We start from the raw sequence: 21,818 nt of genomic DNA on the forward strand, positions 1-21,818 counted from the left end.
ATGCTTTCTCTGCATCTATTGAGAGAATCGTGTGGTTCTTATTCTTTCTTTTATTAATGTGATGTATCACATTAATCTGTGGATTGATCTGTGGATATTGAACCAGCCCTATATCGCAGGTATAAATCCCACTTGATCGTGTTGAATAATCGTTTTAATGTATTGTTGGATCCAGTTTGTTAGTATCTTGTTGAGAATTTTTGCATCCATGTTCATCAGGGAAATTGGTCTTTAGTTCTCCTTTTTACTGGGGTCTTTGGTTTTAGAATCGAGGTAATGCTGGCCCTGCAGAATGAATTTGGAAGTTTTCCATCCATTTCTATTTTTTGCAACAGCTTCAAAAGAATAGGTGTTCCGTCTTCTTTAAATGTTTGGTAGAATTCCCCTAGAAAGCCATCTGGCCTTGGACTCTTGTTTGTTAGGAGATTTTTGATTACTGATTCAATTTCTTTACTGGTTACGGGTCTGTTCAAATTTTCTATTTCTTCCTGTTTCAATTTTGATAGTTTATATATTTGTAGGAATTTGTCCATTTCTTCCAGTTTGCCCAGTTTGTTGGCATGTAATTACTCATTATCTGCTCTTATAATTGTGTATCTGTGGTGTTGTATACTTTCCTCTTTCATTCGTGATTTTATTTATTTTTTCTTTTTGATCAGTCTGGCTAGGGGGTTATCAATTTTGTTAATTCTTTCAAAGAACCATCTCCTGGTTTCATTGGTCTGTTTTTTTTTTTTTTTTAATCCGATATCATTGATTTCTGCTCTAATCTTTATTATTTCCCTTCTTCTGCTGGTTTTGGCCTTCACCTGCTGTTCTTTTCCCAGCTTTTTTAGGTGTAAGTTAGTTTGTATATTTGAGAACTTTTTTTCCTTCTTTAGGAAGGCCTGGATTGCTATGTCCTTCCTTCTTATGACCACCTTTGCTGTATCCCAGAGGTTTTGGTCTGTCATGTTTTCATTTTCATTGGCTTCCATGTAGTTTTTAATTTCCTCTTTAATTTCTTGTTTAACGCACTGATTCTTTAGTAGAGTGTTCTTTAATTGCAAGTATTCATGGTCTTTCCAAATCTTTCTTGTGGCTGATTTCGAGTTTCATAGTGTTGTGGTCTGATCTCGATCTTTTTATACTTAATGAGGGCTGATTTGTGTCCCAGTATGTGATCTGTTCTCAAGAATGTTCCGTGTTCATCTAAATAGTCTTCTTAGCTCTATCATCACATTTATAACTTCATTTATCTGGGAGGTATCAACAAATAACAGTCTGGAGAAGAAGCCTGAGCTTATACTGTTTATGAGAAAGTCTCCGTTATCTCACATTCGTTTAACAGAAACTCGCTGTGAGTCACCCTACCCTTTACCTTGAGAGTTCTGTGATGAGTAATTGTAAGAATGGGGACCTAGAGAGACCAAAAAGATTGAAATCATCAAACAGCTCAAGTGCCTTCTTTGAGATTGAAATGTGTTGTGCTAAATCAGATCCATTCAGCTCCGCCCTTTACTAGCAGTGTGACCTTGGTCACGTCACTCAACCTCTTTGTACCTCCGTTTCTCCACCAATGTGTGTGGCGTTACTAATACGAACTTGAGACAGGGTTAATATAAAATGAGATCGTCCATGTGAATATGCAGCATGGTGCCCTGGTATTTCCTGGGCACAAAATCGCCAATAGCTTCACCTTTTATTATTCTAATTACAGTTACTATTAATACTACAATGTTAGATACTATACATTGACCAGAATCGAGCATAGACATAATGTGCTTCCTAGCTTCTCGGTGGCAGGCAAGTACGTTCTGTTGGTTTCCATTTGAGACTGGCTTACACAGGAATGCTTTCTTAACATTTAGTTATAAAAAGGAGTGTTGTATGCTTGTTCTTGGCTTTCTTTTCTCGTTTTTTTTTAAGAGGGTTTTGTTTTATTTTGCTTTCTCGCAGGAGTGATTGGAGCAGATGTGAGAGGGCATGGCCTTGCCTGTGAGGGACAGCCAGTGACGTCACGGCTGGCTGTCATCTGTGGAACATCTTCTTGTCACATGGGGGTGAGTCTGAAGGGCTGAGGGCGGGGCCACCACAGGGGATGGAGGGGGGGGCAGCCCAAGAGGAGATGTAAATGGCTGGCCCCTCCTTTGCCCTTCAATTCCTTCCTGTCCTGCTGCCTGCCTGCTCTGTTTAGCCACAAGCCCAGCCCTTCTCCCAAAAGCTGTGCTTAAATTTGCCAGATCTTTCTTTTCCCCCTGAGCTAGATTCTTAAAAAGTATGAAAAGGTTTGAGTCTGTCTTTGACATCAGCCTGGTCAGAGAGCCCAGGCGTGAGGGGTGAAATTGGATCCAAAAATGGCAATGCCTTGCTCCCAGGCTGATCTGTCCCTAATGGGTCTCTGAGTCTCCTCTGCACAGGGGTGTCTGTTTTCCTTGGCCACGGGGCTCTCTCCCAATCAATATAAATCCATCTCCCTAGAAGCAGCCTGATGATCTATAGAATTAGGCTGCGTATCATGACTTCAAAAGAACACTGATAAGCAATTTTCACTTTGTTAATTTTTCTCCATGAATTAGTGGAAAGGCGTTCTCCAAGATTGCAGTTAAAATTTAGTGCCTGCCCTAAAATTTATATCTTCTTTAAATGCATGAGTCTGAAAGCATTCCATTTCGATAAGTACCCATTTCTACCATATTTTTATTTAAAAGTCATTACTCTGTTAAACTTAGATGGACGACTCCTTGGATGTTTCCCAGATGAGTAAAATAGAGAGAGGGCGGGGGGAGGAGGCGGAAGGCGGGTGAGGATTAGAGTGGACACAGTCCGGGGCCGAGTCTCTGTAGCCATGGAAGGAATCATGTGCCGTGTCAAATGTGGGGCCTAGTGACAGTAGGGCCTAGTGAGCCTTTTTTTTTTTTTTTTTACCATTAAATATTCTGATTGAGTAAATAGTGATACATCTACTTACTTATGGACCCCCTCTTCTCGTGTCCAGAGCTGTGCTCAGCCTTGGGGACGTGAGGGTGACATGAAGGCTCCTGTTGATGAGGCATGGTTACAGCAGCCATTACAATACAGTACAAGGCCCCGGGGTATCAATTTGGATTGAACTTGTGATCCTGAACATCTGCGATATGCCGACATTGTGCATGGCTTCCCAGCGCAGGGGAATGATGGAGCCAGCCCCATTGGTTTCCAGTTTTAGTCCCTCTGCTTACTAAGTATGGGCCCCCTGGCAAGGCGCTGACCCCCTCCAGGCCTCAGATTCCTTATCTGCAAAATGTGGAGATCTCTAGTACATGGCTCCTAGTGTTATGATCAGGCGATGAGGCTATGTGATGTGCTTCCCATGAAGTAAGCTCCTCACAATGGTTAGCTCCTGATGACTAGCACTGATGCTGTTGGGCAAAAAGGAGACAGTGACTGACTCTGTCTGGGAATGGTCCAGGGTTAGGGACACCTTCCTGAGGGGACCCTTGTGTTAGACCTTCAGGTCATAGGTTTCCTTGACCCTGCCTTTTTCCCGGCCAAAAAAAAAAAAAAGTTTTCCTTTTATTTGTTTCTGTGGACAAGGTTTTAAGTGGGACTTCTTTTAAAAATTTTTTGGTAATGTGTATTTATTTTTGAGACAGAGAGAGAGCATGAGCAGGGCAGGAGCAGAGAGAGAGGGAGACATAGAATCTGAAGCAGGCTCCAGGCTCCGAGCTGTCAGCACAGAGCCCGACACGGGGCTCGAACTCACGAGCTGTGGGATCGTGACCTGAGCCGAAGTCAGACACTTAATCGACTGAGGCACCCAGGCACCCCTTTAACTAAGTTTTCAAAACCCCAGCCTCTTTGTCCCCTTAGCAGCCCTAATGGTAGGGCCCAGCTGTCCCTGAAGGAAGAGATCTGCAGAGGCCTCAGGCCGCCTCAAGCAGGAGGCACCCGTTAGGGCAGCTGGTCCTTATTTCCCTTGACACGAGTCTACACTGGTTAGCCTGTCTTAATTGAACACTGATTGAAACCTATTTAAATCATCCCCCATTTTCACAGGGACACATCTAATCTGGTTTCTCCTGTGAAATCTGAATTTTAGGCATTTTTACTACACTTAATTCAGATTCCCGAGCAAAAGCAAGTCCAAATGAATGTGAGGGACTCTGTCAGGTCTCCCCCCGCTCTCATTCTCCTTGTCTATTAATGGGGATAGTACTGCCTTTTCGTCTAGGATCCATTTTGCAAGTTAGGCAGCCAAGGCATAGAAAAGTCCAGAAATTTTCCCAGGGCCACAAGCTGTTAAGTGAGAGCTGAGAACTCAGACCTAGCTCCATCTCAATCCCAAACGCATTCTGCTCAGTGCCTCGTTGCCTTGAGCACAATTGTAATGTCCCGTAAAGACGTGGAGACGGCCTGGGCTTCAGAGCTGTGAGATTCAGGTTAAAGCCCTGCTCCTCCACTCTGTGGTCTTGTGACCTGAAGGGAGCTACTTAACTTCTCTGAACCTCTGAGCCTTCCTCCATCCCCTTGGGGTGGTGCTGCCTGTTTCATAGTGTTGCTGGTGAATGTGACTTGTGGACGTACATACCTAGTACATAACAGACACTCAGAAATGGTGGAGATTCTTAGTGCACTTGCCTAGTGATATACAAGGCTCACTTGAAGCAACTGTTTGGGCTTTAACGAGTTTGATGGGCAGCTGCAGTTGGTTGCAATGAATTAGGGCCATAAAATGCCAGTTTATTATGGTCGTGTTGTGCTGGAAATAAAGTCCCCACCCCCACCTTGCTTTGTACTTGGGAGTGGGAAGGGACCTTCGGGGCCAAGGGTATTAATCATCAGCTTTAATGTTATGTGGTGAGGGCGAGACTGTGGTCATGCTGGCATCAGAAAGTGGCTTTGATCTTCCTCAGGTGCTGGGCGCCCAGGGAGCCAGCAACAATAACACCTTTGTGAGGTGTAGGAGAGGTGCAGGTCTAAGGAAACACTCCCAGGGAAGCTCAAGGACCCCCTTTGTTGTGGTTCTGGCAAACAAAACCACCAACTGTCAGGAAAAATTCACCAAACAGAACACAGGGACCAGAGGGGGCTCTGGGCTTTTCTAAAAGTGGTTTTCAACCTGGCCTTAAGGATTCTGTTTCTTCTTGTCTGCACACTACTGACTTTTTTGATTCAGTAGGTTGATCGAGCCAAAATTCCCAGGAATATTTTGTGCTTGATCCAGGCTGCCTCTTTCTAGATATGAATGAATGGGTGGATGTCCAAGTAACCAAATGTTGATACATACTTGGAAATTCCTCACCTCCCAGTCTCTGTTACTTCTAGGAATCTAGAGAAAAAGCCTGAGGTTGAACATAAGACTTACTAATCAGGTCTTTGATATTTTGAAAGATAAGCTTGTGGGTTGTACATTTATCTTCCTTTAGATGTTTTAATTAACGGGGAAAAAAAAATACGTGTTCTTTTTCTTAACTCGACGAAAGCAGGGCTGCTTGTTCAGAGTTAATTACCACCAAGTCACCGAAACCCAAGATAATACACAGCAAGGGTTAGCCAGGGGTTGAAAAGTCACGGGGTCAGATGGAGATTGATTCTTGCCATCGCTCCAGCACCCCTTTCCTTGACTTGTCAAGTCGGGTTGTAACTTGGCACCTTGTCTTGCAGTTAGCAAGTCAGATGGCGAGAGGACCCCGGGAAGCGGAACGAGTGTTGAGGAGGCAAGATTTGAATAGAACAATAGTTGTTGAGAGCTGGGAATTCTATCCGCATCTTTAATCACCCAGAACCGAAGCTTTTTCAAGGGCTTAGATGAATGTGGGGATGGAGGTTCTCTGTCAGTCTCAAAGATGTAGTAGGCTCCTTTGCCGGTCCCATTGCCTACTGTGTTTAGGTAAGATACTTCACCTTTCGCTACCTCAGTTTCTCCATCTGTTAAATGTGGGCAATACTCTTTACCCATAGAGTTGTTTTGAGGGTGATATGGGGTGATCTTTGAAAGCAGCTTGGTACTGTACCTAACGCAAAAGACCAAATACAGTGCTATCATTGAAAGTGATCCATTGAGGCCGGAATGATCCATGTGGAAATGGATTGAATTGGGGGCATCAGAGTGAACTCATGTGTAGCATAATATAGACTACAGATGGATACATATAACGAGTATTTATAGATGCGTGTAGGTATACAGGTTAGTAAACATACATATCTCCTAGCTCTGACAGCTCAGAGGCTCTAGAAACAAGGACACCCCAGCAACTTGGTGTTCCAAGCCTAGCTGGTATCCAGATCGTGGTTTCTAATACCTTTCTCCAATAAAAAGAGCCTAGACTCCATGGAGAAATGGTTGATTTTAAGACTGGAGAGGAAATAGAGGAGATAACCCTGGAGCATCTTTTAGTGCCAGAAAGCAAGGAAATGCTCAACAAACAAAACAAAATAAAAAAGGGGTATCAGGAGCCAACTGAGGGTGCTGCCAGTGACCAAAACTGGAGCAGTGTGGGCAGCAAAGTAAAGTAGTATTATATAATGACCCAAAGTATAACATAAACATCATGAGTCCCTAGGGATATACCTAAATGAACCAATGAATGAATGAATGAATGAATGAATGAATGAGACAAATCTCTCATGCAGAAGAATTCCAAATAATTTATGTTGGTACTCCCCCATCAAGGGGGTGGGGCATCGCTTCCCACTCCTTAAGTCTGAGCTGTGTTTAGTGACTTTCTTTCAGAGAGGACAGTGTGAGAAGGGGAAAAAGTATAATTTTACAGTGGAGCAGTCTTGACAAATGCTACCTCTGCCAGGTGGCCAAGGTCATCAGCAGCAGTGATAAGCCATGTTGATAATATGTACCGTTGATATGATGTCATGAGAATGGTGCTTTATCATCCTCCCAAAACCTGTATCCACAGTATCCCCCTAAGGAAAACATCAGCAAATCCAAGTTGAGGGACATTGTATGATATGCCTGACCAGTACTCCTTGATGCTGTGAAGGCTATCAAAAAACAAGGAAAGTCTTAAGTAATCATCACCGCCAAGAGGAGTATAAACAGATGTGGCAACTAAATGTGACCTGGGATTCTAGATGGGGTCCTGGAACAAACACAGGACGTTAGGTGAAAACTCCGCAAATTTGAATAAAGTAAGGCGTTTAGTTAGTAATAATATATTGATATTCTTCTTTAATTGTAGATCTACAATAGGTATACCTCATGTGGGATATTAATGATAGGAGAATCTGGGTGTGGTGTATATGGGGACTCTATACTATCTTGCAAATCTTCTGTAATCTCAAATTAGTCTAAAATTAAAAGTTTTTCAGGGCGCCTGGGTGGCTCAGTTGGTTAAGCGGCCGACTTCGGCTCAGGTCATGATCTCGCGGTCTGTGAGTTCGAGCCCCGCGTCAGGCTCTGTGCTGACAGCTCAGAGCCTGGAGCCTATTTCAGATTCTGTGTCTCCCTCTCTCTGACCCTCCCCTGTTCATGCTCTGTCTCTCCCTGTCTCAAAAATAAATAAAACGTTAAAAAAAAAAATTAAAAAAAAAAGTTTTTCTTTTTTGAGAGAGAGCACATGTTAGTGGGGAGGGGACAGAAGGAGAGAGAGAGAATGAATCTCAGGCAGGCCCCACACCTCTAAAAGTTTATTTTTAAATCATTTATTAAAGTCATTCATTCATTAAGAAAGCATTTTCTTAAGGGTGCCTGGGTGGCTCAGTTGGTTGAGCATCCAACTCTTGATTTCGGCTCAGGTCATGATCCCAGGGTCGTGGGATCAAGCCCCACATCAGGCCCCACACTGAACATGGAGCCTGATTAAGATTCTATCTCTTCCTCTTCTCCTCTCCCTTGATGACTCTTTCTCTCTTTCTCTTTCTAAAAAAAAAAAAAAAAAAAAAAAAAAAAAAAAAAAAAAAAGGCATTTCCTTGTACTTGCCTGGCTAAGTGCAAAATATGGTGAAAGTATCATGCCTGGGGCGCCTGGGTGGCGCAGTCGGTTAAGCATCCGACTTCAGCCAGGTCACGATCTCGCAGTCCGTGAGTTCGAGCCCCGCGTCGGGCTCTGGGCTGATGGCTCAGAGCCTGGAGCCTGTTTCCAATTCTGTGTCTCCCTCTCTCTCTGCTCCTCGCCCATTCATGCTGTCTCTCTCTGTCCCAAAAATAAATAAACGTTGAAAAAAAAAAAAAAAAAAGAAAGTATCATGCCTGCCTTAAGACAAAAAGGAGAAAACCACAACACAGATGGAAATTGCTGTGGTAAGTGCAACACTGGAGTATGGTGGGAATAGGGAGAAGGTCCTGCTCAAGTCTTGAGTAGACAAGGAAGTTTTCCTATAGGATGGGACATTTCCCTGGTCCCACTGGGACACCTCCTGCCAGCCCAGTTTCAGGCCCCGAGCCCTGTCTTCTTCTCTTCCTGACTTTGTTTTTCTCTTCTGTGTCCACAACACCATGCAGGTGACTTCCTCTGTCATCTGGATGGGATGTGGTTATGTATAGGCCCATCAGGAGGGCACCATAAGAGGGGTGAACAGCCACGTGCCTTTAACAAATGACCTTCTGTTAGTAGGGTCATAGCTAAGAGTAGAGTGGGCAGGTAGGACCAGTTTCTCTCTCTTGGTCTTTTTAGCAGGTGGCATTGGCAGAGGTCATTGAGAAAGGTAGACAGGGAAGGGAGTCCACTTGGTGCACACAGGACCACTGTTAAACCTAACAATGGAAGAATTGGGGGGTCTATGCATGAAGTAGCCTGCGCCCTCTTCATTCACCAGGACCTGCTGCTGTCAGCCTTCCAGGAACGAGCATTCTCAGGAGACTCTCCTGTGGAGACTGGCCCAGGACCCACAAGCACATTTATTGAAAATAGAATATATGTTGGGGCGCCTGGGTGGCTCAGTCGGTTGAGCGTCCGACTTCGGCTCAGGTCATGATCCCACATTCTGTGAGTTTGAGCCCCGTGTCGGGCTCTGTGCTGACAGCTCCGAGCCTGGAGCCTGCTTCGGATTCTGTGTCTCCCTCTCTTTCTCTGCCCCTCCCCTGCTCATGCTCTGTCTCTCTCTGTCTCAAGAATAAATAAAAACATTTAAAAAAATTTAAAAAAAAAAGGAAAACAATATATGCTAGAAATTGATTTGTCAAGGAGATGGTTGAGGTGGCTCCATGAGCAGTAAGAGACAGATAATGCACTCAGGAAGCTTAGGGTTGTGCTTTTCCTGGCATTTGAAACTAGGGCAGTTCTACACTATGCTGGACAGAGGATGTTTAACGTCTCTGGCCCAGCCTCAGTCATTATGAGACAGACAATAGTATTAGCTGCTGCCATCTATCAAGCACCTACCGTGTACCAAGCTCTGTGCTAAATCCTTACTGTCATGTGATGAGCAATTCGGTGAGATAGCCACCATTACTGTCTTCATTTCACAAGTGAGGAAACTGAGGCCAACAATAGTTCAGTGGGTCATGCCATATTTGAGCCCTCTAGGGGACTGACCCCAGAGTTCTTGCTGTTCCTTTTCAGTGAAATAGCTTCTTGCAGAGGTCCAGAGGAGAGGAAGAACAGGCTCAGTGAAAATAGGGGCAAATGTTGGCATAGACATCTTACTGAAACAAAGGTTTGAATGATAGGCCCCTGAGAAGATGCTCAGCATCATTAGTCATTTGGAAAATGCAAGCCCAAACCACAGGAGGTAAAGTACACTTACTGGAGTCGCCGAACTTGGGGCGAGGATGTAGAGACTGAAACTTCCACGCTGCTGGCGGGAATGTGAAATGGCACACCCAGCTTGGAAAATAGGTTAGTGGCTTCTTACAGAGTGAACCTACACCTGCTGTGTGATCCAGCCATTCCACTCTTGAAAGCCTATGGCCGTTCAAAAACCTGTACAGGAATGTTCACAGCAGCTTTATTTGTAAATACATAAAGCTTTATTTTCCAGGCCCCTGCTGGAAACAGCCCAAATGTCTATGAATGGTGAATAGATAAATCCACTTCTGATATGTCCATTATAATGGAATACTACTAAGCGATGAAAAAGGAATGAACTGTTCATATAAGATACAGTATGGATTAATCTCAAAATAAGTATGCTGAGTGATAGAAGCCAAACCAAAAAAAAAAAAAAAAAAAAGTACAAACTAATATAATTCCATTTATTTAAAATTAAGAAATGCAAACTAACCTTGAATGACAGAAGGCAGATCAGTGGTTGCCTGCATTGGGACAGCAGGTGCAACGACACCTAGAAGGATGAGTAGAGCACAAAGGGCACAAGGAAACTTCTGGGGTTGGTGGATACATTTGCCTTGATTAGGTAACATCTTCACTGGTGTATGCTGTGTCCAAATCTAGCAAATCTGACATTTGAATTATATGCAGCTTATCACATGCTAGCTACACCGCAGTAAAACTTGTTTAAAACACAGAAAAGAAGGGGTGCCTGAGTGGCTGGGTCAGTTAAGCGTCTGACTCTTGATTTCAGCTCAGGTCACTATCTCACAGTTTGTGCGTTCAAGCCCCACATCAGGCTCTGTGCTGACAGCGTGGAGCCTGTTTGAGATTCTCTTTCCCTCTCTCTCTGCCCCTCCCCCCCCAAATAAATAATAAATAAACTTAAAAAGAAAAAAAAAAAAAAAACAGAAAAGACCAGAAAAAACAACACAAGTAGTATCTGCAGTCACTTATATAGTGCTTACTATATTTCAGGCACTGTTCTGTCTGTAGAAATGATTTCATCCTCATATAAGAATTGTGCAATAAGGGGCACCTGGGAGCCTCAGTCAGTTAATTGTCTGACTTCGGCTCAGGTCTTGATCTTGCAGTTCATGAGTTCCAGCGTTGGGCTCTGTGCTGACAGCTCAGAGCCTGGAGCCTGCTTCAGATTCTCTGTCTCCCTCTCTCTCTGCCCTTGCCTGCCCATGCTCGCTCGCTCTCTCTCTCTCTCTCTCTCTCTCTCTCTCTCTCATATAACTAAATGTTAAAAAAAAATTGGGGGAACTGAGAGGCGCCTGGGTGGCTTAGTTGGTTAAGCATCCAGCTTCGGCTCAGGTCATGATCTTGCCATTCCCGAGTTCAAGCCCCGCATCTGGCTCTGTGTTGACAGCTCAGAGCCTAGAGCCTGCTTCCAATTCCATGTCTCCTTCTCTCTCTGCTCCTCCCCTGCTCTCTCTCTCTCTCTCTCTCTCAAAAATAAATAAACGTTTAAAGAAATTTTTAAATTAATTTTTTAAAATTGTACAATAACTGTTAGTTTTCCTGTATTTTCTTTCAACCCACATCAGTTCTCTAGCTACTCTGACATGTTTTATTATTTTGTTCTTTTGGCCCCTAGCACAGACCAATAGTTATTTGTGTTTTACTGGTACCGACTTGTATCTCAGATGAAGCTGTCTTGTTTACTGAGTCCATGTCTCCTGTGGCCCCGTTTGGCCCCTCCTGTCCAGTTTGAAGCTACGGCTAGGTGGATGCTTAGTGAGTGTGTGGTCGGATTGCTTCCCACCCACTCGCCCCCCAACCCCAGAAGTGTGCAAGTGCTTGGATTTTCCTGAGTGCCTTCTCACTCCTTGCTGATCCAGTGGTGTTGCCTTTCATCATCTGTCTCCACTGAGTGGGGCCTGACTGACTGGGAGAAGCCCCCTGTGTGAGAGTTAATGGCAGTCAGTTGCCCACACCACCTTACCAGAGAGATCTGGATGTTCATTTGGCCTCTCTGGGAAGTAACATTTTCACTGAACAGTGTTAGTTTGTGGGACCTGGGAGACACAACTCAGCCACAGCTGCTTTCTCTTCTTCCGTCTGCCATGACAGTCTTGCATAGCTTTCCATTCCCATGCTCTGCACCCGCCCCCCACCCCATACACACACCCTGTGGCCTTGGGAGGACATGACCCCCCACCATGCTCCCCCCCCCCCAGCAGTTCATCAGGATGCATTTGGGCTCACAGTCGTTCTGCAGCCTGACATTTGTTGTCTTGGGAGAAGATTGTTCAGGAGCCCTAGGCTCTGGGCTCTAACCAGAGAAATGCCACCCATCAGACGGTGCCATGTTGTTAGAGCCGTGCTGTTTGGGTGATTGCAGTGGTGTGGCCCTGTGGCTTCCTCACGTCATCCAGGAGGAAGTTACCCCAAAGCAAAGCCTGTGGCCTGAGCTTGGGGCACCATGGTTTACTCAGGCCGGTGTTAGAGGAGGTGTTAGAGGAAATGATGCTCCACACCATTTCTTTAAAGGGAAATACAAATTTAAACCACCATGAGAGCTACAGCACGCTTTTAGATTGGCTGAACTTGGTGTGAGGATATGGGGACTAGAACTCTCTCATGCTGCTGGTGGGGATGTAAAACGGCACAACCGCTTTGGAAAATAGTTGAGCAGTTTCTTACAAAGTCGCACCTACCATGTGACCCCCATTCCACTCCTATAAAAGCTGGGCAGGGCTGTCCGGACCTATGTTAATGGAAGGCCACCAGGAGCACAGCAAGGTCGGGTGACCCAAGGCCTCTCAGAAGGTCAGAAACTAAAGCTTCTGGTGGGAGTCTATCAACTGGCCTGAGCCCAGCTTTCCACAAAAGACAGCAGCTTGCCTGGAGGAATGATCAAAGAAGCAGAAGAAAAAAAAAAAAAATTAGCAGCAGTAAGAGTAACACCTAACATGTACTTCATGCTTATCGTGGGCTAAGAAATTTAAATTGTATGATCAAACCATCCTAATAACCTCTTGCAGTTATCAGAATTATCCTCCCCTTTACAGGGATGGACACTGAGGGTCAGAAAGACAGAGTCCTTGCCCAAGATTACATTGCTAGTAAGTCCTAGAGATCTGTTTCCCATGCTGCTGTTTGAGTCCAGAGCAGATACTCTCAACTCTTAGCAGAATGGTAAGACAGAGGCGGTGTGGCAGGCGCACACGTGTTGTATGGGAAACGGGGGTGGAGTGATTACAAGGTAGATCTTTTCCACAGCCTGATGAGAAGAGCCAAGTTAGACTTGGATCAAAGCTGAACCACAGTACTCTTGTTTTCCCTTCTTCCCAGTCTTTCAGATCACCGCCTTCCACGAGGCCACCCGTCTAACGATAACAATAAAAATAAACAGCCTCACTTGTCACCATCGTCCCCTGGGAGGAGAATATTTATGAGACTCCTTATTTAATCTTCCCTGTTTCCCTGCTGCTCTGTGGTCAAGTACTTGAATAGGCACTTTGAAGACACGAGGCCAACCTCCCACTCATGAAGATGTTTTTATATTTGTTTAGAAGACCATGAAATGAAAACCACGTTGATTTTTTTTTTCCCCTTTTCCTATTTACTACTCATCTGCTGTGTGGGTAACTCTGGTACTGTGGCGGCTAAGGGTGACCTAGCAGTTATGGAAGTGCTTGTGCTTTGCTGGTGGCTCAGTGCACATGAAAAAGATGCTCAAGGGAGCTTGGGTGGTGCAGTCAGTTAAGTGTCCGACTTCGGCTCAGGTCCTGATCTCACAGCTCGTGAGTTCAAGCCCTGCGTTGAGCTCTGTGCTGACAGCTCAGAGCCTGGAGCCTGCCTCGGATTCTCTGTCTCCCTCTCTCTCTGCCCCTCCTCTTCTCGTGCTCTGTCTCTCTGTCTCTCAAAAATAAATAAACGTTAACAACAACAAAAAAATGTCTTTTTTAAAAAGATACTGGAGGCGCCTGGGTGCCTCAGTTGGTTAAGCATTCGACTTCAGCTTGCATCATGATCTCACAGTTTGTGGTTCAACCCCCACATCGGGCTCTGCTGACAGCTCAGAGCCTGGAGCCTGCTTCTGATTTTGTCTCCCTCTCTGTCTCTACCTTCCCCCCCCCCTCATTCTCTCTCTCTCTCTCTCAAAAGTGAATAAACATCAAAAAAAGAAATTAAAAAAAAAAAAAGATGCTGAAGACAGCCTTTACAGAGCCCTCTCGCCAAGGATCAAGTACTGTGCCCATGACCTCAACACCCGTCAGCTCACTTCTACATACATTTAGTTCAGGGGTTTTAGCAATTGTGCCTTGTTGATTTTCCCTTAGTTTTTCATCCCTTTCTCCCACTCTCCTTATATGCTCTCAGGGCTTCTTCTTTCATATCGTCATTAAATTTTTCTACTTTTTTGTTCCCCAGAGCCATGGTAAGTGTAGTTTTTCTTCTAATACTTACACGGTGTTAGAGCACCAGGAGCAATAATATCTAAGAAATCAAAGGTCCCAGAAGACCCCATGAGAAGTTGATTGAATAGTGAAGACTGTCGGATGCAGGCTGAGAGTCCCTTCCTAATGAATAGTCAGTGGCTCCCTGTTGCCAATGCAAAAAAGTGTTCAAAATGGAGAACCAAATGGACATTTGGCCATGTTGTTCAACATTCAGATTACATTCAATTAAAGAACAATTATAGAAATCGTAAATCCAGAGGTGGTGAGAGTTACTTCAGTGCCATTATGTATTTTTTTAAAGCTCTTTTAATGAAAGCTGATTCACATATTATAAAATTCCCTCCTGCCATGTGTTTTCAAAGCCTCTAGAGAGCTGAGTTTAGTGATATTTGAGAAAGAGGAAGTTTTACTGTGCGTCTTTTAGGTTACACTATGAAATGATAGCAGCATGTAGCCTTTATTATTTAGAGAGGGAATAGAAAGATCATCTCAAAGCAGTAAATTTCCACTTATTGTGCTTAGCACCATACCTGACACACAGTTTGGGACCAGTATGTGTTGCATTGATAGATGGACAGAAGGGCAGGCAGAAACATACTGGATAGCCAGTATATGATATACTAGATATCCATTAGAGTTCACTGAAGATCAGATCATGCCATACCAGTTTGATTTTCTTTTTTTGGTGGATTTATGGGCTATGCTGTGAGAGGAAGTTTCAGCATGTAAGCTGTCTGGTCTTCAGTAAGGCTTTAGGTTCTTTCTTTGATTAACAGAGCCTTCCCAGTTGACACAAGGCATTGGTCAATCCACTCACAAAATTTTGCCCACTTGAGAACTGAGTTTTCATTGTATTATAGCTTGAAATAGGCTAAAAGCAAAAACGTGAAAGTAACTGAAAAGTATCCATGTCATCTAATTGCCGAAGTTACGTGTGGGCTTTTCAGACGTTGGTTTTGGCCTTGTGTGGAGCCAGGACAAGACTGGGTGTTGGTTCTCTGTGTCAGGAGGACATTTAACTGGAGGGAGCTCCTTGACATAGACCAGTCACGGCGCCTCCCTGACTTGGGCACCTATCATCTGCCTGCGTGTTAAAACTTACTTAAAGTTCCTTATCCACGTAGCTCCTAGCTCAGAGATTTACTGTGATCTTGGAATGCAGGGCTAGGGTTCTCTGGAATTGGGGAAATGGCCTATGAAAAAGAAGAGAGAACCTAAGAGAAATAGGCCAGTAATATTAACATATGTATTTGTTTTTCTGTGGTGTGCAAGACACTAACTTGCGTGGACCTGACTACCCTGATAGACTCCCAGTGAAGATACGCCTCAATATGAAGTCTGATAGCTTCATGGCCCTGATGAAAATCTCCCAGTGAGTCTCCTGAGTCCTACAATCCTAGCTGGGCGAGGGGGCTCTCCTGTGATCTGGACCCTACCCACCTCTAGTTTTATCCCCCACCATCCTTTACTTTTCATCTGCGGTCTAGCAGGTATATGCACACACATCCTTATCTGAATTGCATGGGGCCAAAGACGTTTGAGAATAGAGAATATCCATATTTTAGAAAGTTAATATTGGTGTCTACACAGTATACAACATTACACAGCCAGGCAGGTCTGGGATAGCACCCATAATACAAAACATTAGTATTTCTGCAGTAAAACTTACTAATATTCACACCAAGCCTGTTAAGTAGATTCTACATAGTTTGATAAGTTCAGATCAAATTTGGCCAGCAGAGGAATCAGGGAAAAACTTGGTAGGTAGAATGCTTTAGATGAATACAGATTTCTATCCAGTCTTTGGGAAAAGAGTCTGTCTGCCCTCATTTAAGTGCCCTTCAGGCAGGTGTTTTCTCTGTGCAGAGTGGCTCCGTCTCTCTTCTGCGTGGTGGGTCCCATCATCACCAGAATCATCATCACTGTTATAATTCACATTTATTGAGCATGTTCTGTGTTATTTGATATCCACAGCAAACTCTGGGATGGTTTCTTATTGTGTTATGGTGAGGAAACTGAGGCTTGGAGAGGTCACAGAGCAAGGAGTGGAGCTGAGGTTGTGCTAAAGCACAGGGAGCTCAGAGCCCATAGTCCCGGTCACTGTGCTGTGCTTAGTGTGTGTGTTCCCCAAAGTTCCAGTTTAGATGTCTCCATGGGGCTCTCTTTTCTTTCTCTGCCACGTTGAGTTCACCATGCCCCCCCGCCTTGGCCTTCATAGCTCTTCCCGCACATCTCCAGTACAGCACGTGTCATTCTCCGTGTCTTCCCCATGAGCCTGGGCTCCTTGAGCAGTTGGGGAAAAGTCTACTGCATGCTCCATCTCCAGGGCACACAGTAGGTACTCAACATACTTCATAGTCAGGTTCACCCAGAGAGATATGCTGACAGCAAATAATTTGTATCCATGAAATAGCTATTTAAACACCAAACCCCTAGTTTAAAGGTGCAAAATTTGGTTCTAAAAAAGAAAAAGAAATATTCAAAAAGGAAAAGGCTACTCGGGTTCATGCAGGGTGTATAAAGAAGAAGAATTTGTTAGGGACAACATGTCAAAAATGAGCAAGGAATATGTTTACGTTAAAGGATAATGATAGCTAGGATTTATTACATATGTACTATGTGCCAGTTCTGCGGGAGGCAGTCTGTATATAGCATTTCTAATCCTCACTGTTATGATATGTTAAGATTAATTTAAGAAAAAGAAAGATGTAGTAGCCATGTTTTAGATCATAATAAAAGGTAATACTAATAGATTAAACAAAAGGTAAATGTCACTAGAAGTCAGTAACCTAAAATGACCCGAAAGGAGTACATTTCTCCATCTAAGAGATGATGGAATTAAGGTCAAAGAGACCAGAGAGCTAGGACATGTCAGGGGAAGCCAGGTCTGGCTGGGCTCCTGACTTTTGTATCCATTCCTTGAAAATGTTAACATGGCATCATGAACGTATCCTGTTATCCTACCCAGGACTGGGTCCAGCCTTGAGCTTTGCTTTGAGAAAAATGTGCTGGAACCTGGAACCTGGAAAGAAGCATATAATACACAGCTACAATGTTGAAGAGATACCGGCCCCCACTTTTGTTCATTTTTAATTTTTTTACTCAAAAATGATTTCAGACTTACACAGACTTGCAAAAGTAGAATTCTGTATACCTTTCATCTAGATTGTCCTAATATTTTGCATAAGCATTCTACCCATATTTTATATGTGTGTGTAAATTGTTTTATCTGAATCATTTGAGAGTAGGTTGCAGATATAATGCCCATTTACTCCTAAATACTTCAGTATGTGTTTTATGAAAACAAGGATATTCTCTTATATAGCCATAATACAACTACCATATCAGGAAATAAACACTGATACGGTACTAGGGGCGCCTCAGTAGCTCAGTCGGTGGGCATGGGACTCTTGATTTCGGCTCGGTCATGATCTCACATCAGAGATCATGATCTCTTCGTTGTGAGATCGAGCCCCACATTGGGTTCCGTGCTGAATGTGGAGCCTGGTTAAGATCCTCTCTCTCTTCCGCTTTCTCTGGCCGTTCTCCATTTGCGAACATGTTGTACTTTCTGTCTCTCAAAATAAACACTAAAAACAACCCAACATTGAGGGGGCACCTGGGTGGCTCAGTCAGTTGAGTGTCCTGCTTTGTCTCAGGTCTTGATCTCAGGATCTCAATTCAAGCCCCTGAAATCCTGAGATCCTGAGATCTCATGATCTCAATTCAAGCCCCACATCAGGCTCTGTGCTGACAGCTGGAGCCTGCTTGGGATTCTGTGTTTCCCTCTCTCTCTGCCCCTCCCCTCCTGCATTCTGTCTCTCTCTGTCTCTCAAAAATAAATAAATTTAAAAAGTTAATAGTTCTTTAAAAAACCAACACTGAATACAAGTCTATTATTTAATTTGTGTACCTTATTCAAATTACATCACCTGTCCACACAATGTCATTTACAATAAAAGAAAAGAAAATGTTTCTCAGAGTTTGGGATGGTTAGAAGATGGGGTAGTTCTGACTGCTTGAGAGAAACCTTAGGGGTTGAATTTGTTTTTTTGTTTGTTAAAGCTTTTGTGATGATAAAATGACTAACTTGTTCTTGGTGCTTTGGAGTTTGTTGAATGCCTTGTGGAACTTGATAGAATAACTAAGTGAGGCCCAGTGTTTTCTTTTTTCAGTTTTTCAAATTCTTATTTAAATTCTACTTAGTGAACATACAGTGCAACATTGGTTTCAGGAGTAGAGTTCAGTGATTCATCACTTACATTCAACACCCGGTGCTCAGAAGCTCAAAGAAACAGTGATTTATGCAGCATCCCACAGCTAGCAAGCGATAGGGCCAAGGCTCAGATACTGTCTGAGGAAACGCCGAGCCTGTCCCTCTGCATCCTTAATCAATTCATCCTTATTTGCTCAAATTGAAAGATCAGGCTGTAAGAGCTCTTGATTCTCTCTCACTAGCCCCATTGTGATTGGAATTCTCCTCCCAGCGCAAACTGTTAGTTCTCAGTTGACAAGCATAAGATGGACCTGAGGAACTCCCTAAAAATGCACTTCCCCAGGTCCCACTCCTGCAGGGTCTGAGTAAGCGTGACTGGGAAGGAGTATATACCAATGTGTACTTCTGACGTGTGCCCAAGTGATTGTAATGTGGGGCTCGCAGGAAAACCACTTTTACCTTCCCAGGAGTAACAAGTTAGATCTGTCGTTGCTTCCTCAGTGCTTTGCAGAGCATCTTGTACACAGGAGGACTCTGAATTTACACTTGATGAAATGTAAGAGTGAAGTCAGTGAATGTAAACGACTAGAAACTGAAGGAAATCAAGTTGGACCGTCAGTCCCTGTGGGTTTGGGACACTCTAGGGGGTTCCTTGAGTCCTCTCCCTTTCAAACAAAGTCTCTCTTGGTGGGCTTAGGGGCAGATGGCCTGGGAAGTCTGGACTTGGATAGAGGACCTGGCGGAATGTGCCAACAATCAGAGACTGTGGAAGTCTTCTTTTCTCCTGAAAAGCAGAATGAAGTGAAACAGTGAGAGACCCCATTTGCAGCTCTGGGCAGACAAACATAGAAACCAGAGCACAGACAGGATGCAACAGGAAACCACAAAGGCCTAAGATCTCTCAGGGTAAATAGGAAGCCAGAGTTTACTTTCGAACCCACAGTGCCAAGCCGAAGCACAGAGTTTAATCCAGATCTGTGCCCAGCCCTTCCTGGACCCCTGGCACAGAGGAAAGCTGATGTCACCTGGGTGAAAGCATTTTAAAATGTTTGTTCTCATCAGGCTTGGAGGAAGCTCCTTTTGTTTGTGCTGGTGAATAATTTGGGGCACAGGTGCAGCTTGGACTTGAAAGCATTAATTGGTCTCCCTGGTTTTCCCTGCATTGATATCTGAAACCCCGGTCTTCCTCTACAAAGTAATCTTAATCCACATACATTTGTGAGGCATTTGCCATTGACAGCCAGCTTTCATACACTCCATCTGTGGACCTCTGCGTCCAGGTGCCTAGTGGGGGAACACTGCTGGACGCTTAATACGCATTCTGTGTTTGTTGGATTGGCATGCGTAATCTCACTCCATTGCTGCCGTTACACTGGAAAGTAGTAAGTAGGATACAAATGATCTTCACTGTTTTGAGATAAGGAAAATACAGCGTGGTAGAAAAGACATGGGTTCTGAAGTCAGACCTGTGCTTACATTCGAGATAGTTAAACTTCCTTATCCAGAGTGCCTTCTTTTATTCAGTGAATTTTGAGCATCTCCGATGTGCTGGGCACTGGAGGGAAAATAACGGGCACAAGTAGAACCTGACCTTACAGTCTAGTGGAAGGGAAGGATGTTAAGCAAACAGTCACAAAAATATATGATTATAGACTTTGATAAATGCTCTACATTCCTACCCTGGTGGTGGGAGTATGAACTGGTGCAATCACTTTGGAAAACAGCATATATGAATATATGCATACAGCCTGCACATATAGCCATATATGAGTATGCATGTAGCCTGTGCTGCACCAATTCCATTCCCAGGTAAAAACCTAGAAAAACTATTGCTCCTGGGTGCCTGTATGTACCCAGGGACAAGTACACAAGTATTCATTGCATTATTTCTCATAGTAGCCCCAAATTTGGATCAACCCAAATTTCCACCCATCACAGAATGGATAACTCAATTGTATTGTTTTCCTACAGTGGTATACACATTTAAAACGAAGGAACTAAAGCTACATGAACAACACAGAGGGATCAATTTTAAGTGAAAGAAACAGGATAGGAAAGAAATACAGAATCACTTTGTTCATAGGCAATTCACAAAGAGGCAAGAGAAACCATGCATTTTAGGAATGCATATATAGGTACCAAACCTAGAGAGTCAAGAAAGGAAATGACTGCTACAAATATCAGGACACTAGTGGATTACATGGCTGGGGGTGCTAGTTGTTGACATAGAAAGAAGCCATCTGGAAGGGACCTGGGGAGCTGGCATTTACTGGTGAAAGATCCATGAGTACTTATTATCAGTCTTAAAAATGTACACATGTTTAATATGCTCTTCTGTATATATGATGCTATGTAATATATCATATAGCTATATATATACCTATATGATATATATAGGTGCTATAAAGTGAAGGAACAACCATGAGAGCAAAGCCAAGTAACTGATATAGTTTGGGTGGTTGGCTTCTGTAAGGCAGTGATGTTTGAGCTGAGATACTTTGATTAGGTAGCTAAACAGAGCTGAAAGGAAAGAAGGAGGTGCCTGCCTGGTGGTGGTTGAGAAGAAAGTGGTCCACAAATTGCGGCAGGATAATGGGAGGGAAATTGGCAGATTCCAGGTTGCATAGGAGAATGGAGAGGCATCTGCTAAGGCTGGAGAAGCAAACAGGGGCAGGGCTGGCTGGATTTATAAGCATAATGAAGGATTTCGGTCTTTTAAGAGACAGTGAAAGACTTTAGGCATTGTGGGTAACATAATTGGATTTACAGAGGACCCAAATAATTGCAATTTGGAGAACAGGTTGGAGAGATACCAGAGTGGATGATTAGAGGACCAGATAGAAGGAGATTAGGGGTCCGATTGAGAGGTGGCACCATGGCAGTTGCCTTGGATTATGGTGGGGGAGATGGAGAGAAGTGGATATATCGGAAAAATGTTTAGAAGATGCAATCAGTGACTCTTTGTGCAATGAAAGAACACCAACATCACAGGACGGATGCAATGCAGGCTCTGTAGGTGCGTCCCCCAGCCTTCTGTGATCAGCTACTGCCTAGTGAGCAGAGGTCAACAGCAGGGGCTCAGGCATTCCTTGGGCAGACTAGACTGACAGGAGAGGAGCTCTTTGGTTAATGTCAGCTGTGTTTCTTTATAAAAATTAAATGTTTTGCCCTGGGCTTTTAGCAAAGGTCTCCCCAAGATGTAACCGTGTGAACACAGTATCACTTCTGTGGGAGCCTGACAAAAATACCTAACCTGAATCTAATCATGAGGAAATGTCAGAAACCCAGATTGAGAGGTATTCTTCAAAATAACTTGCTTCCACTCTTCAAAAATATCCAGGTCACAAAAGATAAAGGCAGAAGGGTTCCAGATGAAAGCAGACTAAAGAGACATGACAGCTGAAGGCAGTGCGTGGTCTTGCGTTTTTTCTTTCAAGGTAAAGGACATTTTGTGGACAGGTGATATAATTTGAATAAGGTCTGTAGATTAAATGATAGAAT

At 43.8% G+C, this 21,818-nt stretch overlaps 1 protein-coding gene across 12 annotated transcripts in view; it reads left to right on the forward strand.

Annotated features, from left to right (window-relative positions):
• Nucleotides 1-21,818, forward strand: part of FGGY (FGGY carbohydrate kinase domain containing) — a 420,763-nt gene that overhangs the window by 234,396 nt on the left and 164,549 nt on the right. For all 12 annotated transcript variants that reach the window (XM_025912763.2, XM_086717131.1, XM_086717132.1 and 9 more), the window contains one exon: nt 1,939-2,042. In XM_025912763.2, coding sequence (XP_025768548.1) covers nt 1,939-2,042 — 104 coding nt within the window. The remainder of the gene's footprint in view (nt 1-1,938; nt 2,043-21,818) is intronic.

Source organism: Puma concolor, chromosome C1 (assembly GCF_028749965.1).
Source record: "Puma concolor isolate L17-30 chromosome C1, mPumCon1.1.hap2, whole genome shotgun sequence".
NCBI classification, from domain to species: Eukaryota; Metazoa; Chordata; class Mammalia; order Carnivora; family Felidae; genus Puma; species Puma concolor.